This window comes from Coregonus lavaretus (genome assembly GCF_964263955.1).
Source record: "Coregonus lavaretus genome assembly, chromosome: 10".
Lineage (NCBI taxonomy): Eukaryota > Metazoa > Chordata > Actinopteri > Salmoniformes > Salmonidae > Coregonus > Coregonus lavaretus.
The window spans coordinates 19757302-19778720 of NC_139997.1; the positions used below are offsets into that span (position 1 = coordinate 19757302).

Sequence of the window (21419 nt, forward strand, 5' to 3'; positions counted from 1 at the left end):
CAATAGATGAACTATGCTTATGAGGCATTTATAAGTTATATTCTTCAATAATCAATTAGTAGGCCTATATATCATTCATTTATAAATCCAAAAATTGATGTAGCAACTAAGGATTCTAGCTTTAAACATGTGACTTCATTTGAACAGCTTATTCTGTGAAACATTATAGCTGCCAATTTGTAGGCTATGTGCCATCATGGTTAGATCTATACTGTGTACATTTAATTTACAATGAGATTCCATCTGCGAGTATGGCTTCTGATTAATTGTTGTGCATTTTCTTCGTTCTACCCTACCTGGTTGTACAGTGTAACCGTACATGTCCTGAACATTATGAAGACATGATATGTTGTGCTGTCTCAGAACAATACACAACTGTAATGTTCTCTCTGTTTGGTTGATTCCGGCTGTCGTTCAAGCCATCATCCAATCACGATCAGCCTTACATGATAAGGCTATTTTCACTCTGCATGTACAGTACTCTCTGTATGTTGTAAAAACTGTTATATTCAAAGAACACTAAGCGAGGGTGAATGAGGTTGACAACGGCTCAGTTGGAGCACCACGCCTTAATTACCTTTACATTCTGGGTGGCCTGTTGCAGGTGAGTGCTGGAATACTTTTACTGTTACACTTTATTTTCCAAACACTCCGATCCCTCACAGTAACGCAACACCCAGGAAGCTATATTAAGTAGTCACACACGACTGAGACACAGGCAGTGACTTTCTGCTTAAAAACAGTCCGTTTTTCTCGCTAGTCACATCTTTTCAGTGACGTTTTTCAAACACGTTGCAAAGAGAAAGTTTGTTAAAAATATGTGTGCTGTAAGGCCAGAATCTGAATGGGTGATGACACGGCTAGGCCAGTCAGTGCTTGGCTATGGACATCATACTGCACAAGGCTTTACAAGACCATAGCCCTATAACACTTCGAACGGGGGAGGGTAGATTAGAGAAGATGCAAAATTTGTTCGAGGAAAACGAAAGTACGTTACTGCGACCTAATGTAACTGATCGTTTATCTGATTTCGATAGAATTCGTGAATTTTCATATTTAGTTTGGTGATTTCAGATCGTTGTGTTGCGCTGTAGCGTTCATCCGGTGAATAGAGTTCATATTTGTGTTATTGTACAGCCAGTGCGGAACTGTTATGTGTCAATAAGTTTTAAGGTGGACGCAGATGGGGATGAGAGGGCCCTGGCATTCGAGCTGGGTATCAGAGGTATGTTTTAATATGTAGCCTAGGCTATATGCCGTCATGACAGAGAACTTGTTGGTATTTTATCCCTTATCAAAATTACAGTGTCGTTTTCACCAAAACCACTCAGTCATCCAGTGTGAGATTTGTATCAGTGTATCGCCGCTCTGGAAGTGGTCAGCGTGGTGCTTTTTTATTTGTGCTGTATTATTTTATGTCTACAATAGCTTTCATTTATAAACGTGTTGTTATAATCGTAAATTACATCGCTCAAAGCCGTTTGGTGTACATTTTAAGTCACTGTTCGGTAAAAACCGACCATGCAAAAGACTGAGACAACATGTACGACATGGTAAAGAGAGAGTATTTGCTTTCCGCTGAGAAACGGGAGCACTACCCCCATGAAATGCACGGCTACATTGTTACTAAACGAATGACGGCAGCGTTCGATTGCGTGCAAACAATAAAATGAGTGAAGTTTGATTACAATTCCATGGATGTTTGTCACTTATAGTGGCTCGTGGCCTTTTGGAACCATTGCATGTTTTGCATACGACACGTTCAGCAGGCGGGCTGGAGCAATTCGCGTCTGAGAGCTAGCAAGCTAACAAGCTACTTTTATTCCTAGTAACTGGTAGAAAATGGTGACCATGATGCCCATTAAACGTATTGCCGCAAATATCTGGACGGAAAATCGCTAGTTTAAGTAATGAAAGGTGCCGATTTGTCCATGTGGAATACCTTTGTCAATGAATGCATACGAGTTTGACAGGAGTGAGATTTATACTTCATTTTCTCTAAAGCAAGATGGACTCTCATTCGCTTGTCTATCTTTTCAGACCCTAGATCGACATTTTGCATAGATGCAAATGTGAGCTTAATACTAAGGACTTTGGGCTAGATCAACAAAATATTAGTTTATACTAATTTATTAACAATGTTGCTCATGTAATGTTTACCGTGGGTTCACTTTATTGATTCCGTGACAGCCTAATCGGGTTTGCAGGCACCACCGGTCTTACCTGAAAACAACCGCTACAATACTGTAGGATAGCCAATCCTATCGACTGAACTGTATCTATTTGATATTGCTTATTTTATTATGTACTGAGTTTACTGCTCTATTGTCTACGTTCCTGGGTTTCTGCAAGCGCCTATATCCGATGGACTGCACGAATTTGGAATCGACACCTTGCTTCATCAACAACAAATAATGTCCCACAATAGTTCGAAGCCTTATCACATATCGAAGACTAGACTACACACCCGTTTTAAGTTATTGTCACAGTGATGATTAATAAACATGTTTACTATGGCTGCTGAAGAATACAACTAGAATCCTAGCCTCTATGCTTGTTTGGTGCGTTAACCAAGCATTGCAAATGTATCGCTTGACTGAGAGCAGTGTCTTGTATTTTATAGGTCATCATCATCGCATGACAAAGCCTGACTGACAGATTCATCTTCATCTTTCAGATACAGCTTTTCCATAGTCTGTGCCTAAGTAAGTATTCCTGCAATCCATCCCATATCCTCTAAATCAAGGTTTCTTCTCTTTTGTTTACCTATTTGTCAATTGCCCATGGTATCCACTCATTGATATGCCATAATGCCTCATGTTATTATATCCTCATATTAACAATATAGCCTGTGTCTCATCATATTAATATTACATAATTTATTGTCATTGAGATATAGCCTTCTAATTAAGATTATTATGTTTCCAAATTACATAATTACTTTATTTAAGAGTAATTCCTACAATCCTGTGGTTGCATAACCCGCACACTAACGAGCTGATTCAACAATGGTGAAACGGTGTGACTGTCAGGTGTGTATGCACACTATGCATGCCTCCCCCATAGCACAACCCTCATAGGGCTCTGAGTTTTTCTTGACCAACCTGACCAGGAAAAACTCAGGGCCCTTGTTAGGTCACATGGTAAGGAAAAACTCAGTGCTCGATCCTAGTACAACATGATAGTTGACGCTTTAATAGTATGAAAGATGCAGAAGTTCACTGCGTAAAAGAGACTGCAAACCAGTTTCAACAAAGTTAAAGGTTATGCAATGCCTTCAAAAAGTATTCACACCCCTTTTTCCACATTTTGTTGTTACAAAGTGGGCAATGTTTTTGGGTCAACAATCTACACAAAATACTCTAATGCTTTGCACACCTTGATTGTACAATATTTTCCCATTATTACAAAAATTAAATAAATGTCAAGCTCTGTCAAGTTGTCATTGCTAGACAGCCATTTTCAAGTCTTGCCATAGATTTCCAAGCCAATTTAAGTCAAAACTGTAACTAGGCCACTCAGGAACATTCAATTTTGTCTTGTTAAGCAACTCCAGTGTATATTTGGCCTTGTGTTCTAGGTTATTGTCCTGCTCAAAGGTGAATTTGTCTCCCAGTGTCTGTTAGAAAGCAGACTGAACCAGGTTTTTCTCTAGGGTTTTGCCTGTGCTTAGCTCTGTTTCTTTTTATCCAAAAAAAAAACCCTAGTCCTTGCCGATGACAAGCATACCCATAACATGATGCAGCCACCATCATGCTTGAAAATATGAAGTGGTACTCAGCGATGTGTTGTTGGATTTGCCCCAAACTCTTTGTATTCAGCACAAAACATTAATTTCTTTGCAGTATTACTTTAGTGCCTTATTGCAATCAGGAAGGACGCCTGTATCTTTGTAGTGACTGGGTGAATTGATACATCATCCAAAGTGTAATTAATAACATTTAGCAGATGCTCTTATCCAGATCGACTTACATGAGCAATTAGGGTTAAGTGCCTTGCTTAAGGGCACATCAACAGATTTTTCACCTAGTCAGCTCGGGGATTAGAACCAGCGACCTTTCGGTTACTGGCACAACGCTCATACCCACTAAGCTACCTGCCGCCCACAATAACTTCACCATGCTCAAAGGGATATTCAATGTCTGCTTTCTTATTTTATTTTTACCCGTCTACCAGTAGGGTGTGAGGCATTGGAAAACCTCCCTGGTCTTTGGTTGAATCTGTGCTTGAAATTCACTGCTCGGCTGAGGGACCTTACAAATAATAGTATGTGTGGGGTACAGAGATGGGGTAGCCATTTGAAAAATCATGTTAAACACTATTATTGAACACAGAGTGAGTCCATGCAACTTATGTGACTTGTGAAGCACATTTTTCCTCCTGAACTTACACTGAACAAAAATATAAACGCAACATGTAAAGTGTTGGTCCCATGTTTTATGAGCTGAAATAAAAGATCCTGGAAATTTTCCAAATGCACAAATTTGTTTACATCCCTGTTGGAGAGCATTTGTCCTTTCCAAGATAATCCATCCACCTGACAGGTGTGGCATATTAAGAAGCTGGTTAAACAGCATGATCATTACCCAGGTGCACCTTGTGCTGGTGACAATAAAAGGCCACTAAAATGTGCAGTTTTGTCACACAACACAATGCCACAGATGTCTCAAGTTTTGAGGGAGCGTGCAATTGGCATGGTGACTGCAGGAATGTCCACCAGAGCTGTTGCCAGACAATTTAATGTTCATTTATTTACCATAAGCCTCCAACGTTGTTTTAGAGGATTTGGCAGTGTGTCCAACCGGCCTCACAACTGCAGACCACGTGTTTGGCGTCTTATGGGTGAGCGGTTTGCGGATGTCAGCGTTGTGAACAGAATGCCCCATGGTGGGGTTATGGTATGGGCAGGCATAAGCAACGGACAACAAACACAATTGCATTTTATCGATGGCAATTTTAATGCACAGAGATACCGTGACACGATCCTGAGGCCCATTGTCGTGCCATTCATCCACCGCCATCACCATGTTTCAGCATGATAATGCATGGCCCCATTTCACAAGGATCTGTACACAATTCCTTGATACTGACTGGTTTTCTGATCCACGCCCCTACAGATGCATATCTGTTTTCCCAGTCATGTGAAATCCATAGATTAGGGTCTAATTTATTTATTTAAATTGACTGATTTCCTTATATGAACTGTAACTCAATAAAATCTTTGAAAATGTTGCATGTTGCAGTTTATAATTTGGTTCAGTATATTTGGGTTTGCCATAACAAAGGGGTTGGATAATTATTGACTCAAGGTATTTCAGCCTTTCATTTTTAATGAAATTGTCAAACAAATACTAAAAACATATTTCCACTTGTAACACAAAACACAACAAAAAGGCTGTAACAACAAAAACGTTTAATGTGGAAAAAGTTAAGGGGTGTCAATACTTTTTGAAGGGACTGTACATGTCACATTTCCACATGCAAATAGCGCGAAATGTCAATTACAGTAGTAATGAGGGATAACATTGCACATGAAGACAATTTTACCTGTCTGACTTACTAGCACTTTAATCAGTGTTGTTAAAGGCAAATGTATTTTTGTTTATTTTATCACTTTGTTACACCACTCACATGATATCTGAGAAATTAATCAAGGTGTTACAGTGGGGGGAAAAAGCATTTAGTCAGCCACCAATTGTGCAAGTTCTCCCACTTAAAAAGATGAGAGAGGCCTGTAATTTTCATCATAGGTACACGTCAACTATGACAGACAAACTGAGAAAAAAAAGTCCAGAAAATCACATTGTAGGATTTTTAATGAATTTATTTGCAAATTATGGTGGAAAATAAGTATTTGGTCAATAACAAAAGTTTCTCAATACTTTGTTATATACCCTTTGTTGGCAATGACACAGATCAAACATTTTCTGTAAGTCTTCACAAGGTTTTCACACACTGTTGCTGGTATTTTTGGCCCATTCCTCCATGCAGATCTCCTCTAGAGAAGTGATGTTTTGGGGCTGTCGCTGGGCAACACGGACTTTCAACTCCCTCCAAAGATTTTCTATGGGGTTGAGATCTGGATACTGGCTAGGCCACTCCAGGACCTTGAAATGCTTCTTACGAAGCTACTCCTTCGTTGCCCGGGCGGTGTGTTTGGGATCATTGTCATGCTGAAAGACCCAGCCACGTTTCATCTTCAATGCCCTTGCTGATGGAAGGAGGTTTTCACTCAAAATCTCACGATACATGGCCCCATTCATTCTTTCCTTTACACGGATCAGTCGTCCTGGTCCCTTTGCAGAAAAACAGCCCCAAAGCATGATGTTTCCACCCCCATGCTTCACAGTAGGTATGGTGTTCTTTGGATGCAACTCAGCATTCTTTGTCCTCCAAACACGACGAGTTGAGTTTTTACCAAAAAGTTCTATTTTGGTTTCATCTGACCATATGACATTCTCCCATTCCTCTTCTGGATCATCCAAATGCACTCTAGCAAACATCAGACGGGCCTGGACATGTACTGGCTTAAGCAGGGGGACACGTCTGGCACTGCAGGATTTGAGTCCCTGGCGGCGTAGTGTGTTACTGATGGTAGGCTTTGTTACTTTGGTCCCAGCTCTCTGCAGGTCATTCACTAGGTCCCCCCGTGTGGTTCTGGGATTTTTGCTCACCGTTCTTGTGATCATTTTGACCCCACGGGGTGAGATCTTGCGTGGAGCCCCAGATCGAGGGAGATTATCAGTGGTCTTGTATGTCTTCCATTTCCTAATAATTGCTCCCACAGTTGATTTCTTCAAACCAAGCTGCTTACCTATTGCAGATTCAGTCTTCCCAGCCTGGTGCAGGTCTACAATTTTGTTTCTGGTGTCCTTTGACAGCTCTTTGGTCTTGGCCATAGTGGAGTTTGGAGTGTGACTGTTTGAGGTTGTAGACAGGTGTCTTTTATACTGATAACAAGTTCAAACAGGTGCCATTAATACAGGTAACGAGTGGAGGACAGAGGAGCCTCTTAAAGAAGAAGTTACAGGTCTGTGAGAGCCAGAAATCTTGCTTGTTTGTAGGTGACCAAATACTTATTTTCCACCATAATTTGTCTGTCATAGTTGACGTGTACCTATGATGAAAATTACAGGCCTCTCTCATCTTTTTAAGTGGGAGAACTTGCACAATTGGTGGCTGACTAAATACTTTTTTCCCCCACTGTATATGGTGGATTAAAGGGGCAATCTGCAGCTGCTACATCCATTTTGGGACTTTTAATTAATGATATGTACCCATTGATTCTTGAAGAATATAACTTTTATAAATGCCTCATGAGCTTAGTTCAACTGTCGTCCCCAATCAGAACCCAAAATATAAGCTTGTTTTACTCCAATGTTTGTAAACAAAGCAAATGTAAACAAACACTGTATAGCCTCAAAAAAAATTTATATAATGGGTGGTCGGTCCTTGCATCCGTAGCTCTATCCATGAATTTGAGTGGTTACATTTATCCAGCCCCATCCCTCAGCTTTTTACTGAAAGAGTGGTGGGGAGTCTGCTCTGTTATTGTTTCAACCGTGGATTGCTCCTTTTAAGGAACTTAGAGGCAAGTGTCTATCAAAGTCATGAGGTGTATACTACGATGCTAGCTAGATCTATTCAGGATTTTTTTAGCTTCGGTTAGATTCACATTCCAACTCGGGCTTCATCCATTTTAGGAAGGTGGATATTGATGTTGTACCTGCCGCTAACTCAAGTTAGGCATGTAACCGCGCGTGCATAGCCCAGCGAGTCGAACACCAAACTCTTCATTGAGACAATGCTGAAACAGCAATCCAAGAGCTACTCAGTGCCACATTTAAACATGTCTTAATCAATATGAAAGAAAAGTTATCCTGCAAATAAGCTATTAGAAGTGCTGTCCTTTTATTTACGCGTATCATTCTTGGCGTCTTTGGTGTGCTTATCAAAGAGCTCCCTTTTTTCCTATCGATAAAATAATTTGTCATACAAACGTTTTTACTGCACATGATGTTTGAAATGCAACCTGTAATTATTAAATGTATAGTGTGATGGGTATTTGAATATTACTATTTTTAAAGGGCAATTACACCACTTTTCAACCTCATTTCATTATCTCCAGCACTATACCAGTGTCTACATATGTGAAAACGGTGCATTTCTAAGTTTTGTAGAAAGAAAATATGACATTCAAAAGTTCTACCCGATGACATCACAAAAGTTAATAAAAAGCATGAGCTGGCGCACACCCAGAGATAATTATTTAGTGTAGAGGTGCTGACTAACGGTGCATAAAATGTAAGCTATAAGGAGAGTCTCTCCTCTCTCTCTGGTACTATATATATATATATATAGTCAAAAGTTTGGACACACCTACTCATTAAAAGGTTTATTTTTATTTTTACTATTGTCGAAAATAGTAAAAATAAAGAAAAACCCTTGAATGAGTAGGCGTGTCCAAACTTTTGACTGGTACTGTGTGTATATATATATATATATATATATATATTATATTAGTACCATTCAAGGGTTTTTCTTTATTTTTACTATTTTCTACATTGTAGAATAATAGTGAAGACATCAAAACTATGAAATAACACATATGGAATCACGTAGTAACCAAAAGTGTTCAACAAATAAAAATATATTTTATATTTGAGATTGTTCAAATAGCCACCCTTTGCCTTGATGACAGCTTTGCATTAGAAGTGCTGTCCTTTTATTTACGCGTATCATTCTTGGCGTCTTTGGTGTGCTTATCAAAGAGCTCCCTTTTTTCCTATCGATAAAATAATTTGTCATACAAACGTTTTTACTGCACATGATGTTTGAAATGCAACCTGTAATTATTAAATGTATAGTGTGATGGGTATTTGAATATTACTATTTTTAAAGGGCAATTACACCACTTTTCAACCTCATTTCATTATCTCCAGCACTATACCAGTGTCTACATATGTGAAAACGGTGCATTTCTAAGTTTTGTAGAAAGAAAATATGACATTCAAAAGTTCTACCCGATGACATCACAAAAGTTAATAAAAAGCATGAGCTGGCGCACACCCAGAGATAATTATTTAGTGTAGAGGTGCTGACTAACGGTGCATAAAATGTAAGCTATAAGGAGAGTCTCTCCTCTCTCTCTGGTACTATATATATATATATATATAGTCAAAAGTTTGGACACACCTACTCATTAAAAGGTTTATTTTTATTTTTACTATTGTCGAAAATAGTAAAAATAAAGAAAAACCCTTGAATGAGTAGGCGTGTCCAAACTTTTGACTGGTACTGTGTGTATATATATATATATATATATATATATTATATTAGTACCATTCAAGGGTTTTTCTTTATTTTTACTATTTTCTACATTGTAGAATAATAGTGAAGACATCAAAACTATGAAATAACACATATGGAATCACGTAGTAACCAAAAGTGTTCAACAAATAAAAATATATTTTATATTTGAGATTGTTCAAATAGCCACCCTTTGCCTTGATGACAGCTTTGCACACTCTTGGCATTCTCTCAACCAGCTTCATGAGGTAGTCACCTGGAATGCATTTCAATTAACAGGTGTGCCTTCTTAAAAGTTAATTTGTGGAATTTCTTTCCTTCTTAATGCCTTTGAGCCAATCAGTTGTGTTGTGACAAGGTAGAAGATAGCCCTATTTGGTAAAATACCAAGTCCATATTATGGCAAGAACAGCTCAAATAAGTAAAAAGAAACAACAGTCCATCATTACTTTTAAGACATGAAGGTCAATCAATACGGAACATTTCATGAACTTTGAAAGTGCAGTCGCAAAAACCATCAAGTGCTATGATGAAACTGGCTCTCATGAGGACCGCCACAGGAATGGAAGACCCAGAGTTACCTCTGCTGCAGAGGATAAGTTCATTACAGTTACCAGCCTCAGAAATTGCAGCCCAAATAAATGCTTCACAGAGTTCAAGTCACAGACACATCTCAACATCAACTGTTCAGAGGGGACTGTGTGAATCAGGCCTTCATGGTCGAATTGCTGCAAAGAAACCACTACTAAAGGACACCAATAATAAGAAGAGACTTGCTTGGGCCAAGAAACACGAGCAATAGACATTAGACCGGTGGAAATTTGTCCATTGGTCTGGAGTCAAGTTTGAGATTTTTGGTTCCAACCGCCAAGTTTTTGTGAGACGCGGTGTGGGTGAACGGATGATCTCTGCATGTGTGGTTCCCACCGTAAAGCATGGAGGAGGAGGTGTTATGGTGTGGGGGTGCTTTGCTGGTGACACTGTCTGTGATTTATTTAGAATTCAAGTCACACTTAACCAGCATGGCTACCACAGCATTCTGCAGCGATATGCCATCCCATCTAGTTTGGGCTTTGTGGGACTATCATTTATTTTTCAACAGGACAATGACCCAAAACACCTCCAGGCTGTGTAAGGGGTATTTTACCAATAAGGAGAGTGATGGAGTGCTGCATCAGATGACCTGGCCTCCACAATCCCCCGACCTCAACCCAATTGAGATGGTTTGGGATGAGTCGGACAGCAGAGTGAAGGAAAAGCAGCCAACAAGTTCTCAGCATATGTGAGAACTCCTTCAAGACTGTTGGAAAATAATTCCAGGTGAAGCTGGTTGAGAGAATGCCAAGAGTGTGCAAAGCTGTCATCAAGGCAAAGGGTGGCTATTTGAAGAATCTCAAATATAAAATATATTTTTATTTGTTGAACACTTTTGGTTACTACATGATTCCATATGTGTTATTTCATAGTTTTGATGTCTTCATTATTATTCTACAATGTAGAAAATAGTAAGTGTGTCCAAACCTTTGACTGGTTCTATATATATATATATATAACTCCCAGTAATTTATTGGGTAAATCACCAACGTTTCGGCATCACTGTGCCTTCTTCAGGTTCAAAAGTTAAGACATTTACAAAAGTGATTTTTAAACACTGAGATTCTTGGTGATGTGGGATGAAGAAAATACACTCCCCATTTACTTTAAAGGTGTGTTCGTAAATTCCCTCTGAAGTGCCAGAGTGCGTTGAGTGCGCTCTGGTCATTCTTAAATTCAGAGCATTGACATATTGTCCATTTGTAAATTCAGAGCGCTTCGCTCTGAGCTTTCATTTGCTCTCGGAGCGTTCAGGGTGCACACTGGGCGCTCTGGCCGAGGAGGAGGGTTGATCCAAGAGTTCTGACCTCACAACGGCAGTCAAGAATCCATGCTAACTGGCTAAATGTGGCTTGCTTGCTAGATACTTCCATACACAGATGAGAGAACACCTCACATTTTACTCACCCAGAGCTGGTTAGGCTGTTTTCATGTTATCTAGAGCGTTGGTGACTCTAACTGTGCTGCTGGCAACAATTTAATAACGATTTTTTGCTGACTTTTACTGACACCTGTAATATTCAATGGGTGTTGCACATAGGGCTGTGGCGGTCATGAAATTAGCATACTCTGCGTTGTCCTTAAACGTAAATGTTAGGCCCTGATCTGGCTATGCCAAATGGCTGTGGGCTAAACTAGTTAATTTATCAGACAAGATTTGCTTAGAATGCCGTAGCATTATTTTATAGTATGAAGAATACAATTGAACATAGCTGAATAAAATTGAAAGGATATTTTCTCTAAACGATTTGAGGGAGTGCGCACATGCGGCTATTCTGTGTTGCGGCTATTCAGGTACTCCTATATGCTTAATGCAGAGTTATTTACAGTGGGGAGAACAAGTATTTGATACACTGCTGATTTTGCAGGTTTTCCTACTTACAAAGCATGTAGAGGTCTGTAATTTTTATCATAGGTACACTTCAACTGAGAGAGACGGAATCTAAAACAAAAATCCAGAAAATCACATTGTATGATTTTTAAGTAATTAATTTGCATTTTATTGCATGACATAAGTATTTGATACATCAGAAAAGCAGAACTTAATATTTGGTACAGAAACCTTTGTTTGCAATTACAGAGATCAAACGTTTCCTGTAGGTCTTGACCAGGTTTGCACACACTGCAGCAGGGATTTTGGCCCACTCCTCCATACAGACCTTCTCCAGATCCTTCAGGTTTCGGGGCTGTCGCTGGGCAATACGGACTTTCAGCTCCCTCCAAAGATTTTCTATTGGGTTCAGGTCTGGAGACTGGCTAGGCCACTCCAGGACCTTGAGATGCTTCTTACGGAGCCACTCCTTAGTTGCCCTGGCTGTGTGTTTCGGGTCATTGTCATGCTGGAAGGCCCAGCCACGACCCATCTTCAATGCTCTTACTGAGGGAAGGAGGTTGTTGGCCAAGATCTTGCGATACATGGCCCCATCCATCCTCCCCTGAATACGGTGCAGTCATCCTGTCCCCTTTGCAGATAAGCATCCACAAAGAATGATGTTTCCACCTCCATGCTTCACGGTTGGGATGGTGTTCTTGGGGTTGTACTCATCCTTCTTCTTCCTCCAAACACGGCGAGTGGAGTTTAGACCAAAAAACTATATTTTTGTCTCATCAGACCACATGACCTTCTCCCATTCCTCCTCTGGATTATCCAGATGGTCATTGGCAAACTTCAGACGGGCCTGGACATGCGCTGGCTTGAGCAGGGGGACCTTGCGTGCGCTGCAGGATTTTAATCCATGACGTTGTAGTGTGTTACTAATGGTTTTCTTTGAGACTGTGGTCCCAGCTCTCTTCAGGTCATTGACCAGGTCCTGCCGTGTAGTTCTGGGCTGATCCCTCACCTTCCTCATGATCATTGATGCCCCACGAGGTGAGATCTTGCATGGAGCCCCAGACCGAGGGTGATTGACCGTCATCTTTAACTTCTTCCATTTTCTAATAATTGCGCCAACAGTTGTTGCCTTCTCACCAAGCTGCTTGCCTATTGTCCTGTAGCCCATCCCAGCCTTGTGCAGGTCTACAATTTTATCCCTGATGTCCTTACACAGCTCTCTGGTCTTGGCCATTGTGGAGAGGTTGGAGTCTGTTTGATTGAGTGTGTGGACAGGTGTCTTTTATACAGGTAATGAGTTCAAACAGGTGCAGTTAATACAGGTAATGAGTGGAGAACAGGAGGGCTTCTTAAAGAAAAACTAACAGGTCTGTGAGAGCCGGAATTCTTACTGGTTGGTAGGTGATCAAATACTTATGTCATGCAATAAAATGCAAATTAATTACTTAAAAATCATACAATGTGATTTTCTGGATTTTTGTTTTAGATGCCGTCTCTCACAGTTGAAGTGTACCTATGATAAAAATTACAGACCTCTACATGCTTTGTAAGTAGGAAAACCTGCAAAATCGGCAGTGTATCAAATACTTCTTCTCCCCACTGTATGTAACTGGTAGAGCACGGCGCTTGTAACGCCAAGGTAGTGGGTTCGATCCCCGGGAACACACATGCACAAAAAAAAAAAAATTATGCACGCATGACTGTAAGTCGCTTTGGATAAAAGCGTCTGCTAAATGGCACATTATATTATATTATATTATTATACAAATGTTGAGCTATACAGTGCCTTCGGAAAGTATTCAGACCCCTTGACTTTTTCCACATTTTGTTACGTTACAGCCTTATTCTAAAATTGATTCAATTAAAAAAATATCCTCAGCAATCTACACACAATACCCCATAATGACAGAGCGAAAAAAGGTTTTTAGACATTTTTGCAAATTTAAATAAAATAAAAATAAGAAAAGGTATTCAGACCCTTTGCTATGAGATTTGAAATTGAGCTCAGGTGCATCCTGTTTCCATTGATCATCCTTGAGATGTTTCTACAACTTGATTGGAGTCCACCTGTGGTAAATTCAATTGATTGGAAATGATATGGAAAGGCACACACCTGTCTATATAATGTCCCACAGTTGACAGTGCATGTCAGAGCAAAAACCAAGCCATGAGGTGGAAGGAATTGTCCGTAGAGCTCCGAGACAGGATTGTGTCGAGGCACAGATCTGGGGAAGGGTACCAAAACATTTCTGCAGCATTGAAGGTCCCCAAGAACACACTGGCCTCCATCATTCTTAAATGGAAGAAGTTTGGAAACACCAAGACTCTTCCTAGAGCTGGCCTCCCGGCCAAACTGAGCAATCGAGGGAGAAGGGTCTTGGTCAGGGAGGTGACCAAGAACATGATGGTCACTCTGACAGAGCTCTAGAGTTTCTCTGTGGAGATGGGAGAACCTTCCAGAAGGACAACCATATCTGCAGTACTCCAACAATCAGGCCTTTATGATAGACGGAAGTCACTCTTCAGTAAAAGGCACATGACAGCCCGCTTGGAGTTTGCCAAAAGGCACCTAAAGACCCTCAGACCACGAGAAACAAGATTCTCTGGTCTGATGAAACCAAGATTGAACTCTTTAGCCAGACTGCCAAGTGTCACGTCTGGAGGAAACTAGGCACCATCCCTACGGTGAAGCATGGTGGTGGCAGCATCATGCTGTGGGGATGTTTTTCAGCGGCAGGGACTGGAAGACTAGTCAGGATAAAGGCAAAGATGAACGGAGCAAAGTACAGAAAGGTCATTGATGAAAACCTGCTCCAGAGCGCTCCCGTGTTGTGGGATGTGATAGATCCCAAATTAATACAACCACTAACATCAAAAAATATGTTTTAATCAATGAGCCTGACACAACAGATGAGAACATTTAGCTTAAAATGTTGATAAACTATTAGGCTATTTCTTCCGTTATAAGCGCAGCAATGCGCACACGGCAGTAAGCTATAAGCGCGAATGTTCCATTAGCAGGAAAACACCATTCTCAAACCACAAATGTGATTATGCATGTAATGCTTTTATTATTAAGGTGCATATTTATGGTGAAAATTATCTTCCCCAAACTTGAAACTCACGCGCTGCGTATGTATGCCAGTTAGGCTCTACACCCATTGTAAAATGAATTAATGTGCTTCATTTTAAGAAGTTATTTGACCACTTTAGTTGTGATACAAACTTTATCAAACATATAGGGCTATGGGCTAGGCTACATGAAGTGTGCGACTATGATTTGAAAAAGTCGCAAAAAAAAGCATGCGCTGTTTGCCTTAAGCTGTGCATCATTCACAAGTGATCAATTATGATTCACAAGTGATAGGCTAATATTGTCACCCATCAGACTATTGTTGATTTAATCTCGTCTTTACAAATACTAAATAATATATGTGTGAAATTTGTTTTGATTTAGAATGGACCATTATCATGCACCTGTCTCGAAACAGGGGCAGCGGAAAAAAATACATGTGATCTATGCACTTAAATAGCTAATGGAGGACGCTTTTCCCATGGTTCATTTTCGTGCCAGCCAGGTAGGCTATACTCCTGTTTTAAAGACAAGCAATATGCTTAATATTAGGAAGGTTGAGAAATAAATATAGTAGGCCTAGCCTATAGAAAGCTGATGGAGGCCCATCACTCTGTTTTCTCACGCAATTGCATAGCCAATAGAAATGCTGTGCAACATGAGCTCATGGGCTCTCATGAAGTGTTTGATTAGTTTTTCGATCACATTTGCATTGATGTCAGAGTGATTAGAGGGACAATAGAGTGCTGAGTACCAGGTAGTTAGCAAGTTTGGTAGGCTACTAATGACCATGAGCAGCATTGGAGCTTGGAGAAGCCTAATTACCTTGACTAAACGGTCACATGGAATTTGACTGCCATCATGACTCGTGACCACCGTTCTGGCAGTAATACGGTCACCGTAACAGCCCTAGTTGCACGTTCGTAAATTCATCAGTTATTCTGCACACTCAGACGAGAGTGCTCTTATATCGGAGTAGATAGCCAGAGTAAATTTACGAACGCACCCTTAATCCTACCCTGTGATGTCACAGAAGCATTTTCTAGGACCTTCCTATCTTTTTAACAACAGATCATAGAAACGCGCCGTTTTCACATACAGTAAGGTCCAAAAGTATTTGGACAGTGACACATGTTTTGTTGTTTTGTCTCTGTAGTCCAGCAGTTTGGATTTGAAACAAATACTTTTGGTTCCCTAAAATGGGGGTGGGGGGAGAACTACAGTATGTACAAAAAGTGCTGTAATTTCTAAACGGTTCACCGGTGTGGATGAAAATACCCTCAAATTAAAGCTGACAGTCTGCAGTGGTGTAAAGTGCTTAAGTAAAAATACTTTAAAGTACTTCTTATGTAATTTTTTGGGGTATCTGTACTTTACTTTACTATTTATATTTTTGACAACTTTTACTTCACTACATTCTTAAAGAATTGAATAAAGTAGGTAATTTACAGAAATTGAAGGATAGATACTGCATACCTTTACCATAGAGTAAATACAGTGAGGGAAAAAAGTATTTGATCCCCTGCTGATTTTGTACGTTTGCCCACTGACAAAGAAATGATGTCTATAATTTTAATGGTAGGTTTATTTGAACAGTGAGAGACAGAATAACAACAAAAAAATCCTGAAAACGCATGTCAAAAATGTTATAAACTGATTCGCATTTTAATGAGGGAAATAAGTATTTGACCCCCTCTCAATCAGAAAGATTTCTGGCTCCCAGGTGTCTTTTATACAGGTAACGAGCTGAGATTAGGAGCACACTCTTAAAGGGAGTGCTCCTAATCTCAGCTTGTTGCCTGTATAAAAGACACCTGTCCACAGAAGCAATCAATCAATCAGATTCCAAACTCTCCACCATGGCCAAGACCAAAGAGCTCTCCAAGGATGTCAGGGACAAGATTGTATACCTACACAAGGCTGGAATGGGCTACAAGACCATCGCCAAGCAGCTTGGTGAGAAGGTGACAACAGTTGGTGCGATTATTCGCAAATGGAAGAAACAAAAGAACTGTCAATCTCCCTCGGCCTGGGGCTCCATGCAAGATCTCACCTCATGGAGTTGCAATGATCATGAGAACGGTGAGGAATCAGCCCAGAACTACACGGGAGGATCTTGTCAATGATCTCAAGGCAGCTGGGACCATAGTCACCAAGAAAACAATTGGTAACACACTACGCCGTGAAGGACTGAAATCCTGCAGCGCCCGCAAGGTCCCCCTGCTCAAGAAAGCACATATACAGGGCCGTCTGAAGTTTGCCAATGAACATCTGAATGATTCAGAGGAGAACTGGGTGAAAGTGTTGTGGTCAAATGAGACCAAAATCGAGCTCTTTGGCATCAACTCAACTCGCCGTGTTTGGAGGAGGAGGAATGCTGCCTATGACCCAAAGAACACCATCCCCACCGTCAAACATGGAGGGGGAAACATTATGCTTTGGGGGTGTTTTTCTGCTAAGGGGACAGGACAACTTCACCGCATCAAAGGGATGATGGATGGGGCCATGTACCGTCAAATCTTGGGTGAGAACCTCCTTCCCTCAGCCAGGGCATTGAAAATGGGTCGTGGATGGGTATTCCAGCATGACAATGACCCAAAACACATGCCCAAGGCAACAAAGGAGTGGTCAAGAAGAAGCACATTAAGGTCCTGGAGTGGCCTAGCCAGTCTCCAGACCTTAATCCCATAGAAAATCTGTGGAGGGAGCTGAAGGTTCGAGTTGCCAAACGTCAGCCTCGAAACCTTTTAGATTTTTTTGTTGTTATTCTGTCGCTCACTGTTCAAATAAACCTACCATTAAAATTATAGACTGATCATGTCTTTGTCAGTGGGCAAACCTACAAAATCAGCAGGAGATCAAATACTTTTTTCCCTCACTGTACACACAGATGTCAGTTAATCTGATCAAATGCTGTGGTATCACAACTTGCCCTAAAACACAGGTTCTCGCTATACCCAAGTATAGAAGTGTAGAATCTAATGGTTATGGGTTCAGGGCCACCCATATGTAAAATGTATGCACGCATGACTAAGTTGCTTTGGATAAAAGCGTCTGCTAAATGGCATTGCACCACACACACAAGAAATCTAAACTTTTCTGCAAGCATATCTACACTTAGAATTGTGCACTCCATTGACCACACCCTGGCTGTGGCCTGTGGAAAATTGTTATGATGCCATCAGCCAATTAGAGACATGGGCAGTCTGGAGTTCAGTCTCAAAGTACTTTTGAAATGGCAGCCTCACTTTACTGGATGAATAAATGACTGCTGCTAATTCTGTATCTTAGTGCAACACCTAGTGACTTTACCAAGAGATTTTAGCGTTTTGGTATAATATAATGGTTTTGGAATGACAGTCACAGGGGCCACTGTTTGAGTCCTGGTCAGGGTGCCTAATTTAAGGGAACACTCTTTCATGACCTTTAACCTTTAGTCTCTGTTACCACTATGGCCACCACCAGCAGTTGCTCAAGAGACTAAAGAATTCAGTCAATAATCAATCCAATGTATTTGTACAGTGCTACTTACAAAGTCATTGATCAGTGCGCTCAACAAAACCCAACCCCAAATGCTCCGGCATGAATTTCACCTACGTAAAGATCTGGCATCAGCTTCCCCTCCCCAATCCTAACCTTAAAGCGTCAATCCTTAATGGTGAAACTTCGTGTCCATTTGTGATATTACAACAACAAAGAAGTAACTGCAAACAACAAACACTGTTTTTTCCCCCTCGGACATCTTTTTTTTTACCATGTTGCACTACGCTCATCTCGGCAACAAAAACAATAACTCTGGTGGGGTGGCCAGTGGCGCTGTTTCGCAGATCTCAGCTTTAAGCATTAGTGGGGATAACTGACCCAAGATCAGCGTCTAAACGGAACTTGATCCTATGCCACCCTAAGTTATGAGTGAACTCTGACTATCTTTCTCCCCCCTCCAGGCTTGGCAGCGCCATGAAAGGTGGCGGAAGGGGTAAGGAGCCTCCGGTGGAGGTGGAGGTGAGCGGCAAGCGGCCCAAGCGCAAGTGTCTACAATGGCACCCGCTACTCTCCAAGAAGGCCCTGGACTTCTCGGAGGAGGAAGAGGAGGAGGACGAAGAAGAACTGGAGAAGGTGAGCATCTTTTTTTGCAGATCGGGGATGCATTCAGTAGGCACGTTTTGAAATGAAAGAGCATTTCTTATTGGTCAAGGACAGATAGTTTCGGACCTACTGAACATGACCCTGTACTTGCTCTATGATACATGTACAACAGTCTATTGTTAGTTCACTGTATATGATGCAGTGACCTCTGACTCCAGTATAGAACCACCAGCCTCAGCACTTTACACCCTCTATGAAGTATCTCTCCCTGGCTGGCTGTGGGGCCAGACAGACAGTGCTGGTCTGAAAGGATGTGCGAGGCTGATGCATCCATAAGATTTGAAGTCCCTCATTGTTTCTGATCATGTTAAAACAATTTGTATCTGGGTTAGGCGTCAATTCTGAATTGAATTGGGAATCGCTGATTTAATTCCCATTCAATTTGATAAACACTGAGTATACAAAACATTAAGGACTCCTGCTCTGTCCATGACATGGACTGACCAGGTGAATCCAGGTGAAAGCTATGATCCCTCATTGATGTCACTTGTTAAATCTACTTCAATCAGTGTAGATGAAGGGGAGGAGACCGGTTAAAGAAGGATTTTTAAGACTTGAGACAGCTGAGACATGGATTGTGTATGTGTGCCATTCAGAGGGTGAATGGGCAAGACAAAATATTTAAGTGCCTTTGAACGGGGTATGGTAGTAGGTGCCAGGCACACAGGTTTGAGTGTGTCAAGAACTGCAACGCTGCTGGGTTTTTCCACGCTCAACAGCTTCCCGTGTGTATCAAGAACGGTCCACCACCCAAAGGACATCCAGCCAACTTGACACAACTGTGGGAAGCATTGGAGTCAACATGGGCCAGCATCCCTGTGGAACGCTTGACACCTTGTAGAGTCCATGCCCTGACGAATTGAACATGTTCTTAGGGCAAAAGGGGGTGCAATGCAATATCAGGAAGGTGTTCCTAATGTTTTGTACACTGTGTATAGTAAATGGGTCGTTCCACCAATTTAGGTGCCTTTTGAGTAGTGTAACCTGATTATAACATTCTGTCATAAAGAGTACATGTTCAACTTAATAAAAAACATGTTTTCCCATCTCAAGAGGTTAAATAAAAACATGAGTATAGTAAGTGCCAATTAAGTGTCAAATAAAGTAACAGGGTTGACGACTTCATCTTAAATCATCCATAAAACCCCTTGTGACTGGGGGGAATGGAAGCTTGTTGTTTGCAACAGGGAGTGGCAAGAATGCAAGCTTCACAAAAAAAATTGAATTGTTAAAACATTTCAAGCCTGTCTATGGATAACAGGGTTGATGTGGTCAACCCGCTCAGTTTTCCACCACAAAACACCAGAAAATCACCAAAAAGAGTAGAACTAGCTTAACTGCTTTTACACCATGATTTGACTATAAGATGTTAAATGTTTCTTTAGAATTTTTTTTTTTTAAGGAATAGTTTCAACCATATTAAAACGAGAGTTCAGTTCACATAACAGGGTTGACCTTAAAATGAGAGACATGTTTTTCTTATTAAATATTTGTGCACAATTTCTACTTAAAATATCTAATGGGGACACAAGGCACTCATTTTGTGGAATGACCCACATACCTTGTGTAAAATATGATTGAAACATTAAAGTAACTGTCCAGTGTTTCCAGATTTCTATGAAAAATTACCTAAATATTGATGCAAGTATACCGCTGATTGGCAAGCTCAACCAATGAGCCAACACGTCATCATGTTCTATGAGGAAATGGCAAGCATTTCTTAAAGGCCCAGTGCTGTCTAAAACGTGATTTTCCTGTGTTTTGTGTATCAATTTATTTCATTTTTACATTTTAGTCATTTAGCAGATGCTCTTATCCAGAGCGACTTACAGTTAGTGAGTGCATACATTTCCATACTGGCCCCCCGTGGGAAACGAACCCACAACCCTGGCGTTGCAAACGCCATGCTCTACCAACTGAGCTACAAGGAGGCTTTTCCACACTATGAGGTTTGGAATAGTACTGTGGAATTGTGAAAATGATGATGCCCTTCTAGTGTAAGAGCTGTTTGAAAAGTCCGCCTGAAATTTCAGCCGGTTTTGCTGGGATGGAGTTTTCAAAACTCTCTGCCAATAACAGAACGTTTTCAGTTTTCCCCTCCCCACTCACACCACTCCTAGACAGTCCTAGCTAAATTCTTGCTTGAGAACTTGCTCTTTGCTAAGAAGCTATTTTTGTTTATTTTTGACCATTTAAATTAAAAAACAAGGTACTTAAATGTTACCCAGAAATGATATTGAGATAAAAATGGCTGCATTGGACCTTTTAAATGGTCTATTTAAGATACAAGTTTGAGGTAGGGTTTTGTAAGTGTTTTGATTTTCTCCAACTTATGCTTTGGCGACATAGGAGTATAGGATGTGTCAACAACCATTACAGAATATGAACTTTTTAAGTGAGATATTCACTATTTTTGATAACTAGGTTTTTATGTAGTCTAGAAGTATTCACTTTCATTTTCTGTCA

The 21419-nt window shown here is 40.6% G+C and overlaps 1 protein-coding gene across 3 annotated transcripts in view; it reads left to right on the forward strand.

Annotated features, from left to right (window-relative positions):
• The first annotated feature begins 444 nt into the window (after positions 1–444).
• Positions 445–21419, forward strand: part of LOC311136701 (HMG box transcription factor BBX-like) — a 37628-nt gene continuing 16653 nt past the window's right edge. The window contains exons 1-3 of one of the 3 annotated variants that reach the window (XM_084170939.1): positions 445–604; positions 2624–2705; positions 18752–18923. In XM_084170939.1, coding sequence (XP_084027065.1) covers positions 18765–18923 — 159 coding nt within the window. In that variant the 5' untranslated portion in view covers positions 445–604; positions 2624–2705; positions 18752–18764. Of the gene's footprint in view, positions 605–953; positions 1226–2623; positions 2706–18751; positions 18924–21419 lie in introns of those variants that run through there. The other 2 variants (XM_084170941.1, XM_084170940.1) reach the window with 2 other exon arrangements.